The sequence below is a fragment of the Polyodon spathula genome, chromosome 11 (assembly GCF_017654505.1).
Source record: "Polyodon spathula isolate WHYD16114869_AA chromosome 11, ASM1765450v1, whole genome shotgun sequence".
Taxonomy (NCBI): Eukaryota; Metazoa; Chordata; class Actinopteri; order Acipenseriformes; family Polyodontidae; genus Polyodon; species Polyodon spathula.
In genome coordinates, this window is record NC_054544.1 from 37127406 (window position 1) to 37149328 (window position 21923).

The following is a 21923-nucleotide window of genomic DNA, read 5'->3' on the forward strand; positions in this document are numbered from 1 at the left end:
TTTGCTGTCATTTGCTATATACAGTGTTGTAGAGTTGTCACACAACTGTTTTCTTGTAGCCTTTTATTCCTCAGGCCATATCAATGATCTTTTTTAATATGCATTTTATTTCATATTTAAATTATTTAATCAGATATGCCGTTCCTTTTAAATTATGCCCCTGGGAATGCTTTGTTTTTGTTCACCAAAACCCCCAGTTCTGGTTTAAATCAAAATGTATCTTCCACCAAACCAAGTGAAAGTATTTCAGAGACAAAGGCTGTAAGTGTTTCATTGTAAATGCCATTTGATTGTCTTATTAAAATACACCCCGCACAGCCCTCACATTGCACCAAAGAAATGTGCTTTCTATAAATTCATAAACATTCTTGTGCCTTTGAATGATTGATGCACATTGATGTCATAGGCAGGCTGCAATTTCTAAACGGTCAACTTGTCATCAATAGAAAAGATAGTAAAAGCTAATGAAACCCCACTCTGCCCTTATTTTCTCTCTCATGCTAATGACTTATTTTTATTTCCTGCAGGATATAGACCCTCAGCTAACTGGATTTGATTTACGAGAAGAAGATCTGCATTAAATGGCCATGCTCTTCATATTGCCAGAATGGAAACAAGAATTGTCAATAGGATGTGGCCTGATAAATTTCGCCAAGTGAAGATGTTGCTTCAATAAGTGTGAAATCAATGGGAAATACTTGGCATGTGAAAAGCCTTTGAGATTTTGACAGCATTGCGTTTAGGAGATTTGATGCCTTTCCTTTGATTGCACTGCTTTGCAAGTGGATATAAATAGGGTTGCTTTTAGTGCAGCTACACAGAAATAATTGTGGACCATGTCACTTCAAAAATCTACCCGATTGAGCTGTTTGTGGAGAGTAATGAGGGTGCAGCTGCATTTGGGGGTGGATGTCACCTTTATACTCTGGATACTTGGATTTACGCTACAAGCAGTCGTGATCTCCTCTCAAAAACTGGATGACTCGGACCCGGTGGTAAGCACCACTTACGGCAAGGTGCGGGGATTTAAAAAGGAACTCGGCAATGAAATTCTGGGTCCTGTAATTCAGTTCCTTGGTGTACCATATGCAGCTCCCCCTACTGGTGAACGACGCTTTCAGCCTCCCGAGCCGCCATCATCTTGGTCTGAAATCCGCAACGCCACACAGTTTCCACCAGTGTGTCCCCAGACTGTTGTAGAAGGAAGGCTACCAGAGGTCATGCTTCCAGTGTGGTTTACTAATAGCTTGGACATAGTTTCAACATATGTTCAAGACCAGAGTGAAGACTGCCTTTTCTTAAACATGTATGTTCCAACAGAGGATGGTGAGTTAACAGCTGGAGAAACAGGGATATATTTACTTTCTTTCTTTCCTCTTCTTAAAAGATATATATATATATATATATATATATATATATATATATATATATATATATATATATATATATATATATATATATATAAAATCACCCGAAGCATGCCCTTGGTAGTCTATCTGCATGCCGCTGCTTACTGTGTGTACGTGTGCGTGTGTGTGGGTGCGTGAGTGTGTACCTGTTTCCTAACTTCCTGTCCACGCTCATTTTATTTGTCTGCCACGGCACGTCCATTCAGGTTGAAATTGGTTCCTTCTTTCCCCTCCTTCTCACACTGACTGCAAAGGTGCATCATTTGTCCATTGGCACAATGAGTTGGGATAATACATGAGATCTGACAGCTTAATAGTAAATAATCAAGAAGAAGATTTTTTAAAGAGTGGTATTGCATGCTCCTACTGTCTGTGATGGAGCTCCATGTTATTTTTTAGTCTTCTATTCATTTTGCAGTAAAAAGAATATCCAAGGAATGTGCCAGGAAACCCGGCAAGAAAATATGTAGAAAAGGAGGTATGTATAAAAACAAAATAAGAAGCTGTGCCACAGAAGAGCTGGTATATCGACAGCAAGAGATGGGATGCTGATATACTGTGAGGTTGAAGGTCAGAACATTTCCTGTAATTGATGACGTCTCTGAGAGTTAGTTAGAAGGGGAAAGACTTTAAATTAGATTTGAGGACGTTGCAGCTTGCAAAGCCTAACCTCAATTAAAACGGATGGTATCGCTGTTCCATTGGCTTACACTAGTTGTATTGATCATGATTTCATCAAGATAATGTCCTTCCAGGGCAGTAAGCCAAAGAAACGTAACTGTCTAGCAATATGCAGTGGGATCTCATTGACAGGAACCCTGAAGAGATATATTCTGCTAATGTAACTACTTTGGCTGGCTTTTAACTGTGAAAAATAAGTACATGTCTCATTGTATTTATCTTACTTTTGTTAATTGAGTTTTTTACAGTAACCTATATATCATACTTAACCTTTTACCATTCCAAACATTGGCTAAGTCCATTGAGTAACCCTAAATGAGCTGCTAAAATATGGTGAAAATATCCATAAAGGGTCCAGTCTCATTACAATACGCAGCTTGCAAAGAATAATGCTGTCTGGCACAGTGCCTCCTGTGAGTCCATGTCACACAATGTATTAATAGCAGCCTTTTCATGTGTTAGCTGGTCGCATCACCATTCCTTTAAATTACAATTTTGCCTTGATTTTTATCCCCTGTAATTTCCCAGAATTCCCATTAGGAGGTGGTCCAAACACCTTTGCCAGCAGTGACTATGCAGGGGTAGGCTGGGACTGGAGTAGCTACACAGTGCCTCTGCAGACTTTACCTCTGTTTTTACTGCCTCACTCTATCACAGAGGTGAGTAGCTAACTCCTTCCCCTCATCCCTGCCCACCCCTCCCCAGCCACTCCCACATGCAAAGACCCACCCCTAACACTGAACAATTGATAGTGAGCAATCTTATGCATCATTCTATGCTGCATTTCACAATGCCAATTTTGGGATTGTGGACCACTACCCTGCCTATTTATATACTATCTACTACAATATGCCCGCATTTTAGGAAAATCTTGTTTGATTATTAGTTTATATAATTATTTCTAGAAAAAAATAGAATTAATGTAGGTGGTTCCTGAGGGAAAACATTTTCTTTTTCAATAAAAAAATGAGCGACCTACTCATACAACCAGTGCAGGCCAATGAAATCCTTGAACTTAAATTTGTCTTTTTTGTAGCTCATTTTAAAGCTAAGTCTTCTAAACAGTTTATTTTATTCAGATACTGTTGGCAGGAAACTCCTCTTGAAAAAACTGTGATGGTAAACTCTTAAAAGGGAGTGGTGCTGGGTCAGAAGGGAAGGAAATACAGAACTGTATTAAACATGGATAAAGCATGCACTTTAGCAAAGATCTGGCTGGTAGGCTGATATTACTGTTTTAATGTAGTACTTTGTGTTCATGACTTACTCATATTGTAACTTACTTACTCCAAGGTTTCTCAATGTGGCATTACCAGTACATTTAAAGTTGTCTTCAAATATTCATTTAGGTTAACTGTACTGTATATCCCGCTTCTCATGGAGAACTTCTATTTTAATTTTTTTTTTAATTGTTCAATCTTTCCCACTTTCACCTATACCTTTAAACTCTCAATTATACATTAGAGACAATACACTTTCTGCTCTTTGTTAGTGTATTTTCTCTGAAGGCAGTTCTAGGCAACTTTTGTTAAATAAAATCAAATAAAAAATACAGCATCCCATGATATTTTCCTTGGCAACATTGTCAAACTGCATATATACTGTGTTTCAAAAGAAAAGTGTAGTGAATGTTAAGTTTGCAGTTTTTGGCATTCTTGTTTACTCAATGGCCTAGACTCGGACTAGACTAGGACAAGGAAAAACTAGGACATCAGCACAGCAAAGGTCAAGGTGTGCACACTGTAGGTTTTAAAACGGTAGCCCTCAGCCCTCAGGTGAATGTGGATTGCATTGTTTATTAGAGCACTGTGTGAGGAGTCATGGGCAGGTCTAAAGGGATGAATTGAAAGCCAGTTGTCAGTAATGACACTGAGTTTGCCTCCCTAAAATTTGAAAACAGTGGCCTACTTTTTTAATAGTTAAAGGTTATCCTTTGAGACGTGCCATGTCTGTGATGTGCACATATAAGTTGAAATAGATTTTACAGCTTCAATACGTTTCTAACGAATGAACCTCCCCAGGGAAATGGACTGTAAAAACTGTTGGATATTATTACTTTTTTAGATGAAAATAAAATGTAATTTGCTTGTAGTTTTTTTTTTTCTTTCTGTTTGCTCTCACTGGTCTGCAGTCATGTATTTTGCTTATGACGTCTTCCTGTACTGTCTCTTAGAGGAGCACTTATATCTTGATGACTTAAGTCTACAGTTTGTGATCTATGTTTCACAATATTGAGCCACTGACCACCAGGAACTTGGCTTTTATCAATGTTTTTTTCACAATGAGAAAGCACACATAAATAAGAGTTAACACTTAAATGATAAATTTACTGACCAATTCACTGTGGCATTGAACAGGTTTATCAGAAATAGCATTTGCTGTAGAAATGTTTTTTTTTTTTTAAGCAGTTTAGTTTTGAGAAGCTTTCAAAACACCTCTTGAGTCTTCTCTCCTTTTCCACATTTGCCATATTCAGTATTATTATTAACCACACTACAGAAATGCTTGCAAACCGATGGCACTGAAGTATCTGTACAGGTAGAGCAGGAATAACTAGCTCCCAAGTAAAACTATATTTCTGTATGTGCTGAAACAGTCTTGACCCCTAGACTGTTAAGGGATTACTAAATGGGGAGAAAATAAATCACAATATGATTGCATTTGGACAGCAGACGGCATAGTATTTTCTTGGGTGGCAGTACTCTTTAGAGAAAATGTATTGTGTTTTTTATATTATATTGTATTGCTGTATTCATCTGTTAAAAACAATGCTTTATTAATATTTCATAATGCATAATTAATATATACATGATATGTGGATGCATGTAATATTTATGGCAGGAATGTTATAATCAATTACTCCTTTATGAATAACATATAAAACATTTATAAATGCCACCCCAATACAATATGAAGAGTGAGCCAAATGTGCCTTTTTTCCATGTTCTGTCTACGCCTCTCCTTGGTTTGGCTGGGAGGAATAATTAAATACCAAAGAGAAATACAATATTGCTCTATAATGTTTATTCCATCGAGATTGTGGTGATCGTAGTATGCTGCATATTGCAAGAACTCATAAATATTTAAAGCATGCAGCTAGCTAATAAAAAGTAGAAAATGATCTCTTATTGTAAAGTGGCAAACCATAGAGTTTTTACCATAATTTCCATCATATTAGCTTTTGCATTGAACTCACTTTTTTTAATGAATTGCTAGAGACTGAGGCCGGCTAAAGCTAACCTGTCTCTGCATCTTTCTGAATAAGACTTTGGTCAGAGATGCTCTTTTCTGCTTCCCTGCATTCGTTTGCATTTCAGTGCCTCTGTCTTGGAGTTCTGATTACATAGCTGAATAGAATCTCTGTTACAATGGTGAAAATATTCACTTCTAAGCCTCCTTGCCAAATTGGAGACTGGCGTTACATGAATCTGAGCCAAGTTTAAAACAAACAGCAGGGACATAGATCTTTGTGCAGTGAACTTCATAACTCCAGTCTTGGCTTTGAAGCAAAATACTTAGTGAGTTAGTGAGTGGCTCACTTGAAATGTACACTTAAGTAATTCATACAAAAAAAATGCCTTTTGTTTATTCTCAGAACACGTATTTTAACATGTATACATGTGGGAATACCTCTGTCCTTCAGTGACCACCATCTGGGGTTGGAAGGAGCAGATCAGTCATCACGGCCATCTATTTTTCAACGTATTTTCACACCTTGCCTTTTTTGCAATGTAAGAATCGTTTTCTAACAAAATACAAAATAGAAGAGTTAAATTGTCCTTTTATTGCTACAATGACTGCCTAGTTTGTTTACATCCTCCAAAGAAAGATTCCGATTTGTTCTCAAATCTAGCTGTCGAGCTCCTAAACGAAATAACAGTGCACTGAAATGGGGTATCCCAAATCTCACTTCTAATTTCAAAATTAGGATGAACTTACTAGGATGAACTGGCAATGATAAATATACAATTTTTTTTTTTGTTGTTGTACTGTAAATTTGTTTTCCTACCTGTCTTATAGTCATACCAATCTCTGAGGGATCATGTGGTGACAACCTCATGAAATGCCAGTATGTTAAAAAAAAAAAAAAAAACAGCCTTATGGGACATTGCGCCTTTCAAATGCATTTGCTCTTTAATCAAAATGCATCCAATTATGATCCTGTATTGGAGGGGAGTCAAGTTGCTGCATTGCAAGTTCCAGAAATGCGAGACCTGACACACAGTACATGTGATATTCAACTTTTCATTCCCAGCACAGCCGCTGACTCGCACCACCCTAGGGCAAGCCACTTTCCCTCCTTCTGCCTCACTTCACTTGACTGTTCGACACAGCGAAAGCAGATTCCAACTGAGCCAGCATTGGTAAATCATTTTTATTGTATAGAATGAGTTCTTTAATGCACATTGACTTGAGATTTAATAGTACTAGACACTTCACATACATTTTTATGTCTTCTGTCCATAATAGGGATCATACCGGTAATTAAAATCCCTTTTCAGCTGAAAAATGCACTGAAACTGTAAAGGGAAATGCAAGTATTCTTTAAAAACTTACACCTAGGCTGATTCGTTGATGGGTGGCCAACAACTGGTACTGCTAATTAGGACCAGCTGGGTGGCTGCATCTGTCAGTTGGTATATTTCTGTCATGCTGTTTCTTTCTGTGTTTAAAATGTAGGTCTACACAGGCTACCAAGTCACCTTGATTACAATTTATACTAAATACAAGTCCATTCGATTCTGCATACTGTAGCTGTACCACCTGGCATCCTGCCCAGACAAACATGACATTTTCTCATAAAATAAACAACAAATAATGTCAAGTTGTTTCAGAGTCATTGTTTCAGAAAACTTCAGCCTCACCTAGAGACATTAATGAGAACCCTCTGTCTGACTTGATTTTCACTGATCACCCTTTTTTCAAATTCTATTTAACCTTTAAGCTAGGACTTAGCTCAAAATCTCAGCAGTCGTTTGACAGGCATTGAAGGAGCACAGAAGTGCAAATTGTTTAAGGACCAATAAACAGCGGTGGCTCTTGAATGCATTTCTCAATAGGACCTCTCCTCTTTTTAAGTATAATAAGATAGTTGTATAAGGATTTAGCAATGATTTTTTTAAGCATTTATTATTCCCTTAATGTTTTGATTTAAAAAAAAAAAAAAAAAAAAAAAAAAAAAAAAACAGGAGCTGTCCCTTTAAACATTTTATTAACATGTGAGTTCCTGCTTATCAGACAAGAGTAGGCTTTTATTAATTATAGTTGCCTGTAGGTTGATTGCTGCTGGCTTGCTGGCTGCAATTAGCTAAGATTTTAATCATTTATTTTGGGGATGTCTGGTGATTTTCACATGATAAATGAAGGTTATGAGGGGGCTTTTTCGGAAAGGAGCAGAATAGAACACAGAAAGAGATTTGGATCTTTTGCCTTCTCATCATATGGTATCACCCTTTTTAATACTATATAGTTCAATGGCTAATCCTTTTAACTTTTTATCCTTACTCATCATTACCCCATTATCCAAACTCTTTTACCTCCTGCTTTTGAATCTAACATTTCAATACCTGCTCCATTTTAAGTATAGTAATTTGTTTATCTGGTCATTTGAAGCTTGACTAATTGTCAGTTAAGGTTTTTGCCAATCACAGAAAACAATTGTTTAAGTGGTAATTAATTTTCTGGAGCTCAGCAAACCCTCTTCCTTTCCTTCCCTACCTGTGGTGCAGATATTCTGCTCACGGCAGCAGATCGATAGCGCTCTTTGTAACAGTTTCAGTTGTTGAGGTAGCCAGACGCCTATTAATTTTTAATTATATTACTCCTGCCAAAAACTCATAATGTCCATCATTAAGCCTGACATAGCTGTGTTTATATTGCTAAGTGGTCTAGCAGTGCAAGCTTTCAGAACTCCTCTGCAGGTAACAATAATGAACATGTACTATCTTACGGCTTTTCTTTATCTTCATGCTCTAGAATATCTTGAAGGCATTGTCCTTTTATAGTCTCCTTCTATTGGAGAATTACTAGTCATTTCAAAATGAGAAGTCAAATGGATACAATGTGAAACTGTTTGTAAATCAGTTTTATGAAGAATGATTTCCGAATTGCTATTTCTGTTTGATTTCATTGTTACAATTCTTTGTTCTTTATAGAGTCTTTATTTGTGGTTAAGGAACAAGCTTTTTGTCTCCCTCCCTGCCTGTTGTTATTGATAGTCAGACTTTCACTGTAAAGCAAACACCAGGATCACTCTTCTGCTATTCTTGTTATTTTTCTCTGCAGATGTGAAATTGCTTGTCCCAAGAGCTACCCCACCTGCAACAGTAAAGCCACGATCAATATCAGTGATGCTTATTATGAAAGCTTGCCGTTATGCTATAACAGAAAATAAATAGCAAAGACTGGATATATGATCTTACGTTTGGAATGCATTTAATTCGCATCAATGTTGATCATGATTTAAGATGCCTTTTGTGGCAAGTGGCAAGAATAAAATGCTGTTACCTTGGATCACAATTAAACTACTTTAAAGATGCGATGGGTGATTGTCAGTTCAGAAAACCTACTGAAATAGGTGCATTAGCTGAAATGTACACAGCAGAAGTATCTCAATTGATCTGCTGTTCAGTTTCATCCTGACCTATTTTTAGAGGCTTTCACATCCTCTGGCCTCTGCCTAACGATTGCATAAAAGAACCGCTACATAATCTTCCATTAACAGCTCCCGCTGACGTGCCAGCTTCTTATCTGCAAGTACTTGGTTTGGAAATTGGGACGGTTGATAAGAGCAGGTTTTTGATATCTTGAGAATTGGCAGTTGACAGGTTTTTGCACTTGGTTTTCCGCAAAATGATCGTCAGGACTGATGTTTTTGTTTATTTAAAAAAAAAAAAACAAAAAAAAAAAACGAATGCATCTTAAAATTGTAGTAAAACTTCTTTACCTAACTGTCAACAGCCAATACAATTACGCTGTTATTTATTTCAAGAGAATACAATATATTCTAAACTGTATTGGGGTTTTAGTATATTAAAATGAAAAGCTATGTTAAGCAGCAGGCACAGTGGGCACTGTATGCTATTCTTTTTTACCATTATTAGAATTTATGTTTCTTTGAGATGTAGCCAGTAGAATTATATAACCAAACATGTTAGATTGAGGTTCAAATTCCATATGTCCAAACTGAAACGTTCCTCATAAGCCTTCTTTGGTTAAACAATGGCCACAGGTAAAGAATGATGAGGCCATGAACATAACTGACAGAGTATAGTCTTCCAAAAGAACAACATATGCAAATCTTATATTTGGCACAAAGGGAACAACACAAGTTTCAATGAGGTTTGTTGGGTCACAAAAACAAAACGTAAAGAAGTTCTTGCTTTACATATACATTTAAAATGTGAGTTTAGTTTAGTATAGTGCTTTTGGTACTTATCCATAAAAGTTTACCACGGTATTTTTGCACAGCACTTTTTGTTTTTGCTAGGCTTTTCCCAAGGTTGTATGCATTTACCATAGTTTACCCTGGTTTCTATGTTTATTAATGTGCTTTATCATATCTCGCTATTCTTTACAGTGCTTTCACTGTGCTCATATGAAATGACAACCACTGGAAAAATGTCGCTGGGGGATGGGGTTTATAAAAATAGCTTTGTATTGCAAGCAACTGCCTTTTAGTCTGCAGTCAAGCTCTACTGGTCAGGCCAATGTGGTCAAGCCTCTGGCTGTCGGAAATTCTGACCATTTCTTGATTGGCCTTTACTTGAACTTTTCTGGATGGCATCAAACCCACAACTTCCTGTGATTAATAATACCAGTTTCTGATTCAGTGAGGATAAGCACTCACACTGAAGTGTAACTTGGTACAGGTTTGAAATATCTTACCTAATCCGTTCTTGTCATTGTTTAGTGTCCCTTTGTAGATTTTTTTTCTTTTTCATTCATTGTATCCTGTTTTTTTTTGTTTGTTTGTTTTTTAAACCCAGAAGTTTAATGCACCACTGGGGCCTCAGACAGGCTCTCAAACCTCTCAAACCCCCCCCCCCAAACCCACTTCCCCACATAGAACAGATGTGTATTGTTTACATCCACAAGAGGCAGAGTATTGCTGTGGTCCAGGTTAATGGTGATACTCTGATACTGTACCAGCTGAAGAGAGGCAAGCATGTCAGTAATAGAATGATGGTTGTCAATGCCAACAGAAACCTCCACTGTTTGTTTTCATGTACACATTCTCATGAGAAACATCCGTTAAACTGGCTCCGCTGGGCAAAAGCGTAATACATGTAATTAAAAGCTTTTTATTGCTTCCTCTATTAATCTTTTAAAGGATTAAATATACAATGTATCTCTGGTTTTGTACAATAAATCACTAACAATGGGCCAACAAAAATCAATTTCATCTGACTGCTCACATAATTGAATGAAAGACAATCAATTACAAATATGTAATAATAATAAAAATTTAATTTAAGACGAACAGCCATTTTAACTGAATCTTGCAAGAAACTCAATGTTTTTGTGCTGTTCTTTTGCTAGAAGGCAACCACTTGGTTATAATATTCCAGTATGTTTTGCTGTGTATTCCTTACGTACTGTACTGTAAATATTATGCTTTGCAGATCTAAACTTGCCAAGCCCACTCGTGAATGAACGTCCTCATCAACTCTTTGTCATTGGATTTTGGCACTTGTGTCTGCCCTGAGATTTATTGCCCAGAACACTTTTCTTATCAAGCTTGCTACACAGCGGCACACATTTAAATTTGATTCAGTACATTTGATATACAGTGTTTAGGATGCTTGAGTCGCCACTCATGAGGAAGTCAGGTTAATTGGTGTGTTCTTGGTATTAGATTCCGAAAGAGCTTCACACTCTCTAAGTGTCATCAGTCACTTCACAAGCAAATTCACATGCACAACAGAGCTGCATCTACACAGTCACTACTGAACATCTTCCTTGTCTCCAGTTCGGTTTGTCATGTTAGTCTGAATATAAATCAATCCCCTGTGTCTCTATACAGTATATCTGTTATCTTATCCAAATTTACGCCCTGAGAGTTAGTTCTTACATTTGCTAGAAAAAAAAAAATACAAAATAAGAAATGTCAAGGAATAAGACTATTCTGCAGTGAATGTATTCCCACATAGCCGTTGTTTAATTTCTTGCACAGCTCCTGTGGTGTTTGCTGGGCAGTGGTACACTATACTCCTTCTGTTGCTCTGCTTTTGTGCAGAAGAGGCTATTTGAAGTTTATTGGTGATCTGATAGATTTGATAACCAGCTACCATGACATGGCTGAAATTGTGGATGCAATAAAAAATAAAAAAATAAATAGATGTTGTATAAATCATCTATGGGTGCTCTAATTATTAGAATGAAAAACAAGATTAATACATTAGAAGGGGAGAAACTGTCTAAGGACAAATTGGAAAGGTCATTGGAAAGCAGGAGTTGTGCAGGTAGGCAAAGGTGAAATGATATGTACAGTAGGATGCTCCAGAGGGCTTTTTATGTTTTTTTGTTTTTTTTTTACTTTTACTTTTTTGCAAAAAGCTTCTGAAGAAGTCTTTTAAAACTGCAAAGTGATGAGTAGACCTTTTTTTTGACAACACAGCCTTCTGTTGAAAGAAAAATAACTTTAAGAAATGTGTAATTTTCAAGCAAGTTTGACACCAGAAGCTTGTCGGCTGACCTGCCAGATTGCTGCTCCTGGCTGAGTAAAGCTGAAATTCCATGTATGTTTGGTCTGTAAGAGAATGAAAAGAGATTGATGTTATGATGGATAACCGTTGACTCTAGAACCTTCTTTCTGACATTTCAGCGTAGCGAGTTGTTTTCAAATGGCAGGAAGAATTTGCAATGCTATTACGTCAGTGTCTCTCTAAATCAGACTTCTAATGGCTTTAGAAATACCTACCTCCTACTTACCAAAGTATCTATTATATTTCTGTTTTATGTGAAACTTGTTTTAGCTGGGAAATTACATTTGAGCATATATCAGCAGGTGGACTGCATTAGTCTTTGTGAAACACTGCATGAAATAACTGTACAGTATATCAAATTCAAACTCATGATGCTACATTGTACAGGTCACAATAAACTTAATTTGTACATCATTGTCCTTTTTAGCCGTACATTTTTGATGTTATAATAACAAAGAAGATGACTGTAATTGTATTTACAGGTGTTGGGAAGCAGTGTGTGAGCTTGAAATTGTGCTGTGCTGAAACGTGCAGCGGTGTGGAGTGATTTAATTTAGTAAAATATATGTTAGTGTAGCCATGAAAGGCCCCACTGAGCGATTCAGTTTAATTACGGTATTTACTGCATACAGGGGGATTCATATAAAATACACTTAAAATAGTAAGAAACATGATGAGGTTCCTCCTGCAAGTGTTCAGGCTTGGTCTGTCTTTATTAATTCATTATTCAGTACCCTAGTTTACCCTATTTAATGGCCTTGCATAACGAAATCTTAAAATGACCTAGCTGTTTTCAAGTGTAACGCACGTAAAACCTGTGCACTATAGGGTTTGCATAGATTACACAAATATTCAAATTTACCAGTATATTTATGTATTATTTAATACTATTCTGCAAAAGATACCGTTAATGTATAAAAGCGTCTTTGCATTCTGTGAAAAGCATGACGTGTGTGGTCAGACCAGAAAGAAACACAGCACTGTGAGGTGATATGGTGAAATGCATTGTTTGCGCGCTTTAATAATACACAGAAAATACAACCGTTGAACAAAGCAGCACACGGCACTTTGAGCCCAAAGAAATAGACAAACAAAATGCACTAACACTAAACAAACAGTGTGATGGACACACAAGTATCGTGCTGGTCTCGAACACACAACCCCGAGTGAGTGACTCGTGCATCTATAGATACAGTTGTGCTGGGATTCAATTACCAATGAATTATTTACTTGAATCCCAGCATGTGAACTAATTTGTGCATTCCCCGTGCTCACATACTATTACATACTTTATCTGCACGTGAAGTAATTGTGCAATCCCTGTGCCTAAATACATAAATACAGCCAATTTATATCCCGTGCACCACTATATCCATATTTCAGACATGAAACACAAAGATACACACAGGGGTGAGGCACACTGTCACACATTCTCATTAAAATCACCGGCGTCTGCATTGGGTATAAGTGTTGTCATCCCTAGTTAGAAATGCATGTATGTTTTATTGGTCTTCCTTTCGTGATCATACTAAAAAATATTTTAATTAGTAACCAGCGTCTTGAATTAATTTGAGGGTTATAAATTAGGGAGTATAAATTAAACTTTAAAAAGGCAGCTAGTAACAGACACCACTTTCTCCTTGTAAGTTTTGAAATAGACCTTGTGAGTCTAGGGGACATTTGTCTATCAACTGGTCCAGTGTTTTCATGTCTCAAAATCTAGTTAAAACTATCAGATCTTAAACTTTTAGTGTAACAGTTGGCCAGAACATTAATACATACTTTCAGCTTCTGAACCCTATCCACAGAACTATGAAGCCTGCTGTTGTCTATGGCCATTTTGCCTTGCTGTAGCCAATCCCTGATGATTCTGTGCCCTGTATCATTAAGAAAGCCATGTTGCTCATTGCATTTAAACTCTCTAGGCCCAACTTTTCTAGCTCGGGCTATTTTAATAGCCCGCCATGTGCATACATTAGAAGATAATTAGCAGGTCTCAAGTGATGATCTCAGTCAAGAGTCAATTAGAATGAGTTGTTGTTAATGTGACAATAGATTCAGAGATAGCAATGAATTCTTGGCAGATAATAACTGCTGTAGCTCTTCTTTGAAACCCTTGGAGATGTAAGCACAGAGCCATGATAAATCAGTTGGCTTATTTGACGGAAGTGCAATGCATGAAACAGTAACATTTATGAGACACTTGTACATTTTAGGTGATGAATCAACCAGTATATACTGTATATACTCAACTAAGTGATGTATATCACAGTTCACTTGCTTACAGAATGCCTTTTTTTAAAAACCACACCATTTCAAGACATGATAGTCTAAATCAATCAATAAAGATATATTCAGTTATGTCACACTACTCCTGTAGAAAACACATCTGTTGTAGAAGTACTTATAATAAATATATATGCTGCCTCTGCCTGCCATTTTCAAATTTACATGACAATTTCGTAGACAATTTGTGGCAAAGGCTGAACACCATCAGAGAAAATCATGCCATTCAATGCTGGACGGAGGTGGAACCTCTACAAAATATTCAATGACCCAGATGTTTGTTTTTTTGTTTAAGTCCCAACATGACTATATTTGCAAACAGTGAATGAGCTAATGAGTGAGTATTATTATCTTACTGAGATGATATATAGTTGTGCAGGAGACTGTGTCTGCTGGCACTGTGAGGGGTAGGGACACTACAAGACCCTGATCAGTGAAGTCACCCTTACATTTCTCAGACATTACAGTTTTATTTGTGTCTAAAAAAGCATGTACAATATATTGTGAGTATCAGAGTTTTGGGATGTATAGTGGAACCTGTACATTATGTCAAGGTGGTTGCATGTCATGGTGAACTACTTTTTATTAATGATATTACTATCTAATGTTGTATTTAGAACCATGTTGGGGTGTTCTGTATTACATACGTGTGCATTATTGTTGGAGCATGCATGAAGAAACAAGAAACACAGCAATACGAACAAGATTTAAAACGTTCTTGTATTGCCCTTTGTATTCTGTGCAGGAGATGAAGGGCTTATGTTGGTAATGCTGCAGGCTGATAGGTCTACAATCAGTTTGGTCTATCACAAGCATTTATCTCTCAAAGTAAATCCATATAAACCCATCAATAACCCCAACCCATAATCTAATCTGCACCCTAAAACCCTTAAGTTGCCATCTTGTAGCCATCTCCCCTCAGGCAGCTTGACACCGGGAAAGGATTATTTCTGTAATATGTGGTTTTATTTGTGATAAGTGAGTTTAGTGGAACAAAACTGAATCTGAATCAGACCTCGGGGAAACTGTCTATCCACACCATCTTTTATTTATTTTTTGTATCCTGTGTGAGTTGTGACTCACATTTTGGTTTAATTTCGTAATCAGCGTCTGCTACACATGCTGGCTGTTTTAGTGTTCTCCGTTGTAAAACAAAAATTGAATAAATAATGATTAATTATTATAAGTACTGTATTTCACAGTAGTTGTGGAATTGACTCTCGATAACCAAGTTAATGTAGCCATTAAACAAAGGAGCTATGTTTGAAAGAAAAAGGAGAAACGACTGTTCAGATATTGCTGCGAACCACAGTCATACCTGGAGAATTTGATAAAATTAGAAAAATGTGAAAAATTATATTTAGAAGTTGGTGGTTTTGATAGATCAGGTTTCCCTCTTGGAGGTGAGGGGTTGAAAGAACATTCTAATGACAGATTTCACTTTCTTGAAATCTGTGATTAACTTAATAAAGCACCCTAATGGTTTTTAGTGGGATTAAATCCAGATACAACTTTGAGAATCACTGCCTTTAAAGTGGTGGAGTTTAAAAAACTCTGCAAATAAATGGCACTAAAGCTGACAGAACACAAAGCTACTTTTTCAGGAACAGTGGCTTGAAACCTGGTTTCAGGTGACTGGGGGAGACCTAGTTTAAGGAAACTTTACTGCAGCAAACCTCATCTCCCCTGGTGTGCCATGCAGTCTCCTGAAACCACAATCTTTTTTAATACAGCTATTATGATGCAGCATTCCTCATTTATAAGACCATTTAGTATCATGAAATCAGTTGTAAGGTTGTATGGTCATGGTTCTCATTTATCCCAAAGTGACATTCCACTGGCACTTGCATTCTCATTGTAAACACAGTAGACACACAATTAGCAAGGTCTCTTAAATATGGTTCATTAATGTGGCATTATTAGGGGGGTACTGTATTTATAATATATTGCTCTATATGCATAGATTATTTTTTTTTTTAGTGGAACTGCAAACTGTCTAAATATCTATTTTAACTCAAACAGTTACACATAAAGACTTCAGTTAATGAGTTAGAAATATATTCTTCTGTAGCAGAGTTAATTTAAGTTAATTTTGTAACACACTTTTTTTTTCCAAATGCAATTTATTTTATAATGATATTATTTTACAATAAAAGGTCTTTAGAGATGTTATTTTTTTCAACACGTGAACATATAACCCATTTTAATGCTGTATATGGTTTTTAAGCTTAAAGAGTGGCAAACATATATAAAGGCCAGTGGTGAACTACAGTTTATAGATGATGTCTGTTACAGTGTGGCTGGTACACCAACAATTGCACAGATTGAAAAACTGCTTCACAATATTAGCACTTGGCTAGATTACAGTCCTAGTAAGCAACCTATTTTGAATTTGATTTGGCCATGGAGTTTAATATTTATTAAATGTAGGTAGTATAATTACCCAAATGGTCCATTTTCTCTGTGGTTTAAGTGGTCCTCAGAGCTTGTGGTCTTTAGATGTTATTAGTAGTGAATATTGAGCTTTAGAAGAGATAAGGAATTCACAATTACATTTAGAACCTTTTTATCTCCTTAGTCTAATTAGGTGCAGAGGAGACTAATTGTTAATGGAATGGGCTGTATGTCACATGGTTTCTTTTGTTTTATATGAAACAGTCTGCTTTTGTGAGGTCTAATTAGGTTTTATAGCATTACCTGTGCTGTGCCTTTTGTTCAGATTCTTATATATTTTTTTCCAGCTGGTATTCTGAAGGCAATTAGCTGAACTGCAGCTTTTGTTTCCCAAAGCACATCTAGAGAATTCAAATAAAGAAAGAAAGAAAGAAAATAAAAAATCTGTTTAATTTCTCATTTTAGTCAATGTGGTGGCGGAAATATCAAAATCAAAATTGTATTCCTTTATTTACAAAGTAGTTTCTTTTTAAACCCTTGCTTCCCTATTATAATAAAGTCTGAGTTGAGATCAATTGCTGTATTAAAACCTGGTTTAAAAAGCTGTGCGGGCTGAGAAGCCTGCACATACAGTTAGAAAACAGGGAGATTCTTCTGGTGCAGTACGTATAACCCCAGCCTGTAGCAGATTCATTGTATCTCAGGAGTAAAACCCGGTGCCACCCAAAAAAAACAAAAAAAAAAACAACGAAACATAAATAGGAGTCCTTACAGAGTCCTGTAAAATGTCTTTCACATAGTGTATGCAAATTGCCTTTAACGATACAGAAGTATCAGTGATATCGAAATCTGTTAACATATTTGAAAATTAAAAAAAATGAGGTAACGATTGATTTGTTTACTGATATATTGATCTGGAGATAGGTAATCTAGTTGACTGTGTGGTCATTCTTTCCTAGCCTGATTATTAATTATAGTCATTGCTATTTTGGTGGTATAAATAGAAATGTTTGACAAGTGGTATCTGACTGCTGGACCTAATAAAGCAGTGTTGTGTTTTTAATTTTAAGCATTTTTTTTCTATCAATCTTCTACCATGCTCCTATCCTTACTTATCCTTAATGTTACAATGGCTCAAATCATTTTAAAAATTGCATTATAGTAGCTTTTTGGTACATAGGGGATATTTATCTCATTATAGATGGAGAGTTTCAATAATGATACACATCAAAAACATTTATAATAGGAATACTGTATACCCCAACTGCATGTTATAAGGCATTGCATGGCAACATAATATTCATGTTTGTTTTGGTGTCGGTTTCATTTGGTTTTGATGGGTTTTTTTTTTAATGATTAGTTGTCCTATGAGAAATTCTAAAATCTGGAGACCATTTTTGTTTATTATCCCCTGCGGAGGAAGCATAAACAACCGTGGTATATACAGACTAGAGGAGTGTGCACATACATAATTACTTCTGTAAGTTCTCCTTATCTCCTAAAATATATAGATCTAATTTTCTGCAAATCTAATTTCCTTGTATTTTTTTTACAGTATTTAGTAATATCACAAATAGGTCAGCAATTCAACCCTAGGGGAAAATACCAGCAGGATTAATATAGTTAATGTGTGGTAAGATTTAAAACCGCTGCTGTGTATTTCATTAAAATACACCCCAGTATGTCACCCTTTTTTATTTTGAAAACAGAGATGGGAAAAGCTTGTAGTTTAAACACATCATCTGTATCCGCAAATAAAGCAATATTGGGAATAATTGTTTATAATTTGTAAGCCGTTTGTAAAAATAACGACTTTAATATAACACATTGATTACAGCAAGTTGAGCAAGTATGTTTTTAATTAATTATGACAGGGAAAATAACTGTTCAGAAACCAAAAAAAAAAAAAACTTGATAAATGATACATTTTGGCAGGCGGTTTTAGCATAATCTAGAGACCCTGAAAATGTTTCAGTTTAACTGATTACATTTATTTATTTATTTATGCTCTAGGGAGTGTGCGTGTGTGTGAAATGTACAAAGAGCAATTAGTTTACGTGGCGTTGCTAAGATTTATATGTAATGCTGGTATGCAGGACAGCATATGTCATAGAGATAGCCTGGGGTAACAAAAAAAAAACCTTTGTGACAAAACAAAATATTATTTAACCCTAGAAATGTCACTGAAATGGATTCTGACCGTTCTTAAGATCCATCAGCTAAATATACAGAATAAAGCTAATTTCATCTAGTAGTTTTGACACAAGCTGAGTTTCTAGGTATACCCCAGGAGTATCATCTGTTCCAGCACTTCACGTAAAAGACAGTTCTGTGAAAAAGTATTGTGATACTTTGCCACGTACTGGGGGAAGGGAGGTGTATTAATATGGGAATAGCAATTTCAGGAGTCAATCCTGAATCAAGTCAATCAATCTTGATGGTGCTATTACCTTACTTGTAATCTGCTAATAAAATATTGGTGGGAACAAAAAAAAAACATTACCTTATTTTATGAGGTCGCTGACACAAATAAAATAACACTTTGTGAATGTAATAACTTGTGGTGATTAAAAAACAGTATGGTGTAAGTCAGCTGTGAAGAGTAAACACACTTAAATGTTAGCAAAGATTATATTTGAATTGGAAGGCTGTGATACTAACACTGGTTTAACCTTAAATTAAGCATTAACAATATAAAATGATGCTACAACCTAATATTAAAGGTGAAATCATTTTTCCCAGAATTCTTGGCAGGAGGTTGTTACAATCATACCACTCCCACAAACCAACCAGTACAACACACACTACTCACTGCTCAGACTGGAACCACTGTACACATGAACAGTACATTAAAGCAACAGGGGGTTGGCATCTTCAGCAGTGTATTTACTATATTCAGACTGCTTGCTTGGGGTGGTCACAGTCAGTGGGGCTGTCGAATGCGGTCCCCTCAACTCTAAGAGGTACTTCTTTATAGCTTGTGCTAAAGGGAAAACTGAAGGAAATAACGTAAAGTTAAGCAATAAATACTAACTAGCCCTGGTGTAATTTGATGTTCAAGAAACTTACTGTAGATTAAACCATTCTGGTTCTCTAGGGATTAGCTTCAGCAAGATAAGCAAAATAATGAATTAGGAAATGAATAACTCTCCAACGCAACTCCGCATGTAGTAACATTATGTTTTTGTAGAAGTTATTAGTATTCAATAATAATAAGTTTTCATAGTGGATCACCATCACAAAGCGCTTTACAAGAAATGAGACTAGGGTGTGTGAACGATGCATCAGCTGCAGAGTCACTTAAAAGAACATCTCACCCGAAAGACGGAGCACAAGGAGGTTAAGTGACTTGCTCAGGGTCACACAGTGAGTCAGTGGCTGAGCTGGAATTTGAACTGAGTACCTCCTGATTACAAGCCTGTTTCTTTAACCACTGGACCACACAGCTTCCAAAGAACATTTTACGGTCTTTGTTAACATGTTGTTAAAAGACAAATTGGCTCAGCGTTTCCTCAAAGCTGAAGTAAAATCATACAATTGTTCAGACATTCCAACAATTTCATTTGGAAATTGCTATTTCAGACATTGTTGCTTGATATTTTTTTAACAACAAAACCTAAACCTGTAAAAAAACCCACTTCATTTAATATAAAAAAAACAGCCAATTTCTATCTGCTCTGTGTGTCAGCCATGAGACATAAAAAAAATTAAACATAACAAATGTATACCTTACAAAGGAGGTGACTGTATAATTAGATTCACTGAAAAAAAGGAAAGAAATACGAATGTGTTCATTCTTCGTTTGCCTATCGGTTTACACGATTTAGAAAATGATTCTCTTTTTTTAATTAGGACTGCTTTCCCCTGTTGGCTGGTTGGCCTGTTATTGTCGGCCCATCTTGGATGAGTAATGCTGCAAATCTTTAGGAAGATATCATAACAACCGTAACGCAGCAACAATGAATGAAGGGTTTGCAGTCCAGTGGTTAGCTCAAGTCATTAACCAATGAAACTGCAGCTTTGATCGTTGGAGCCAGAATTCATTTCTGGTATTTGATTTCCCCTCCAGCAACCATTACACGTTACTTTTATGAAACGACTGCTGAGGAGCAGATTGCTTTAAACCAGTGTTTCTCAACCTGTTTCGTAACGACGCCCCCAAAGGATCAGCTGAGCTTAGTCATCGCCCCCTTGCCACAGAAAATAAAAAAAAATTAAGAATTGTTACCGATTAACAATGCTGTTAAATTAGCATCAATTATAAATTGCATTTAATTCCACTAGTTCAGAGAATTACAGAGAAATAATTCATAAAAATCACACATAAAATGCTTACTATTATGGAATATTGCCGACATATCTTCTTTGCTTGCGCCATGCTGTGGATAGCAATAGAGATATGCAAACCGCTTCCTTTGAAATCAGGTACCTCAGCTATCTCAAAAAGTAATTTAACCCCAAGCTGATGAGGTCGTTTTTCATCTTGGGATCCTAACAAACAGATGCTCTATGAAAGAGTGCAGTCACTGTGCAAGCCAGGATTTAGATAACGTTTCATTTTGCCAAGGATACAAAGTTTTCCTTCTACCATCCTGTATATTATTTTGGTTTACAAACTAAATGATTGTACTGTTGACTGTTAAGTGAACATCTGTAGTACACAATATAATAAATTAATAACATTAATTAAGACTTCCAGGGCTGTTGAAACAACACATTTGGTAACTCCCGTCAATGTTTTTGCAAACTTCTTCAGCTACCACAGTAATAGAATAGGTCATGTCATCTGTTTCAGAGAGAAGAGTCATAGTAGCAGGGTTACAAAGCAGAGCCATTTATAAAGGTGTTGTTCATGTTTGCTTTATTGTACCTGGTGCATCCTTCCTCAACAGTGAAACAACTAAAAGAGGGGTTTCCTGCTGAACTAAATCTTTCCCTTTTCCCATTCATAGCATGTTGTAGATTTAACACTGTGGTGATTTAACCATTACTTGATTGCCTTGGCTAAGCAAGTGATATCAGTCCTGGGACCTCGTTACTTACAGGTTTTACAATATGCATAAGTAGTGATACGCAATTTACAATATAAAAGTATAAGACAGCTTTGTCAAACAGATATATTATATCCATCCCTGTTATTAATGGCGTCTGGCTGTGGGGGAGTTGTAGCTGTAGCGCCCTGAAAGCTGTTTGCTCTGGTCACTGGCTGTTCATTCTGAAAGCTGTTTGCTGTGGTCACTGGCTGTTCATCCTGAAAGCTGTTTGCTCTGGTTGCTGGCTGTTCATCCTGAAAGCTGTTTGCGCTGGTTGCTGGCTGTTCATCCTGAAAGCTGTTTGTACTGGTTGCTGGCTGTTCATCCTGAAAGCTGTTTGCTCTGGTCACTGGCTGTTCATCCTGAAAGCTGTTTGTACTGGTCGCTGGCTGTTCATTCTGAAAGCTGTTTGC

General features: G+C 36.5%; 1 protein-coding gene across 1 annotated transcript in view; it reads left to right on the top strand.

Moving 5' to 3' along the window:
- The first annotated feature begins 533 nt into the window (after nt 1-533).
- The window catches only part of LOC121323477 (neuroligin-1-like), a 113199-nt gene continuing 91809 nt past the window's right edge, over nt 534-21923 (top strand). The window contains exon 1 of the mRNA XM_041264561.1: nt 534-1326. Coding sequence (XP_041120495.1) covers nt 837-1326 — 490 coding nt within the window. The 5' untranslated portion in view covers nt 534-836. The remainder of the gene's footprint in view (nt 1327-21923) is intronic.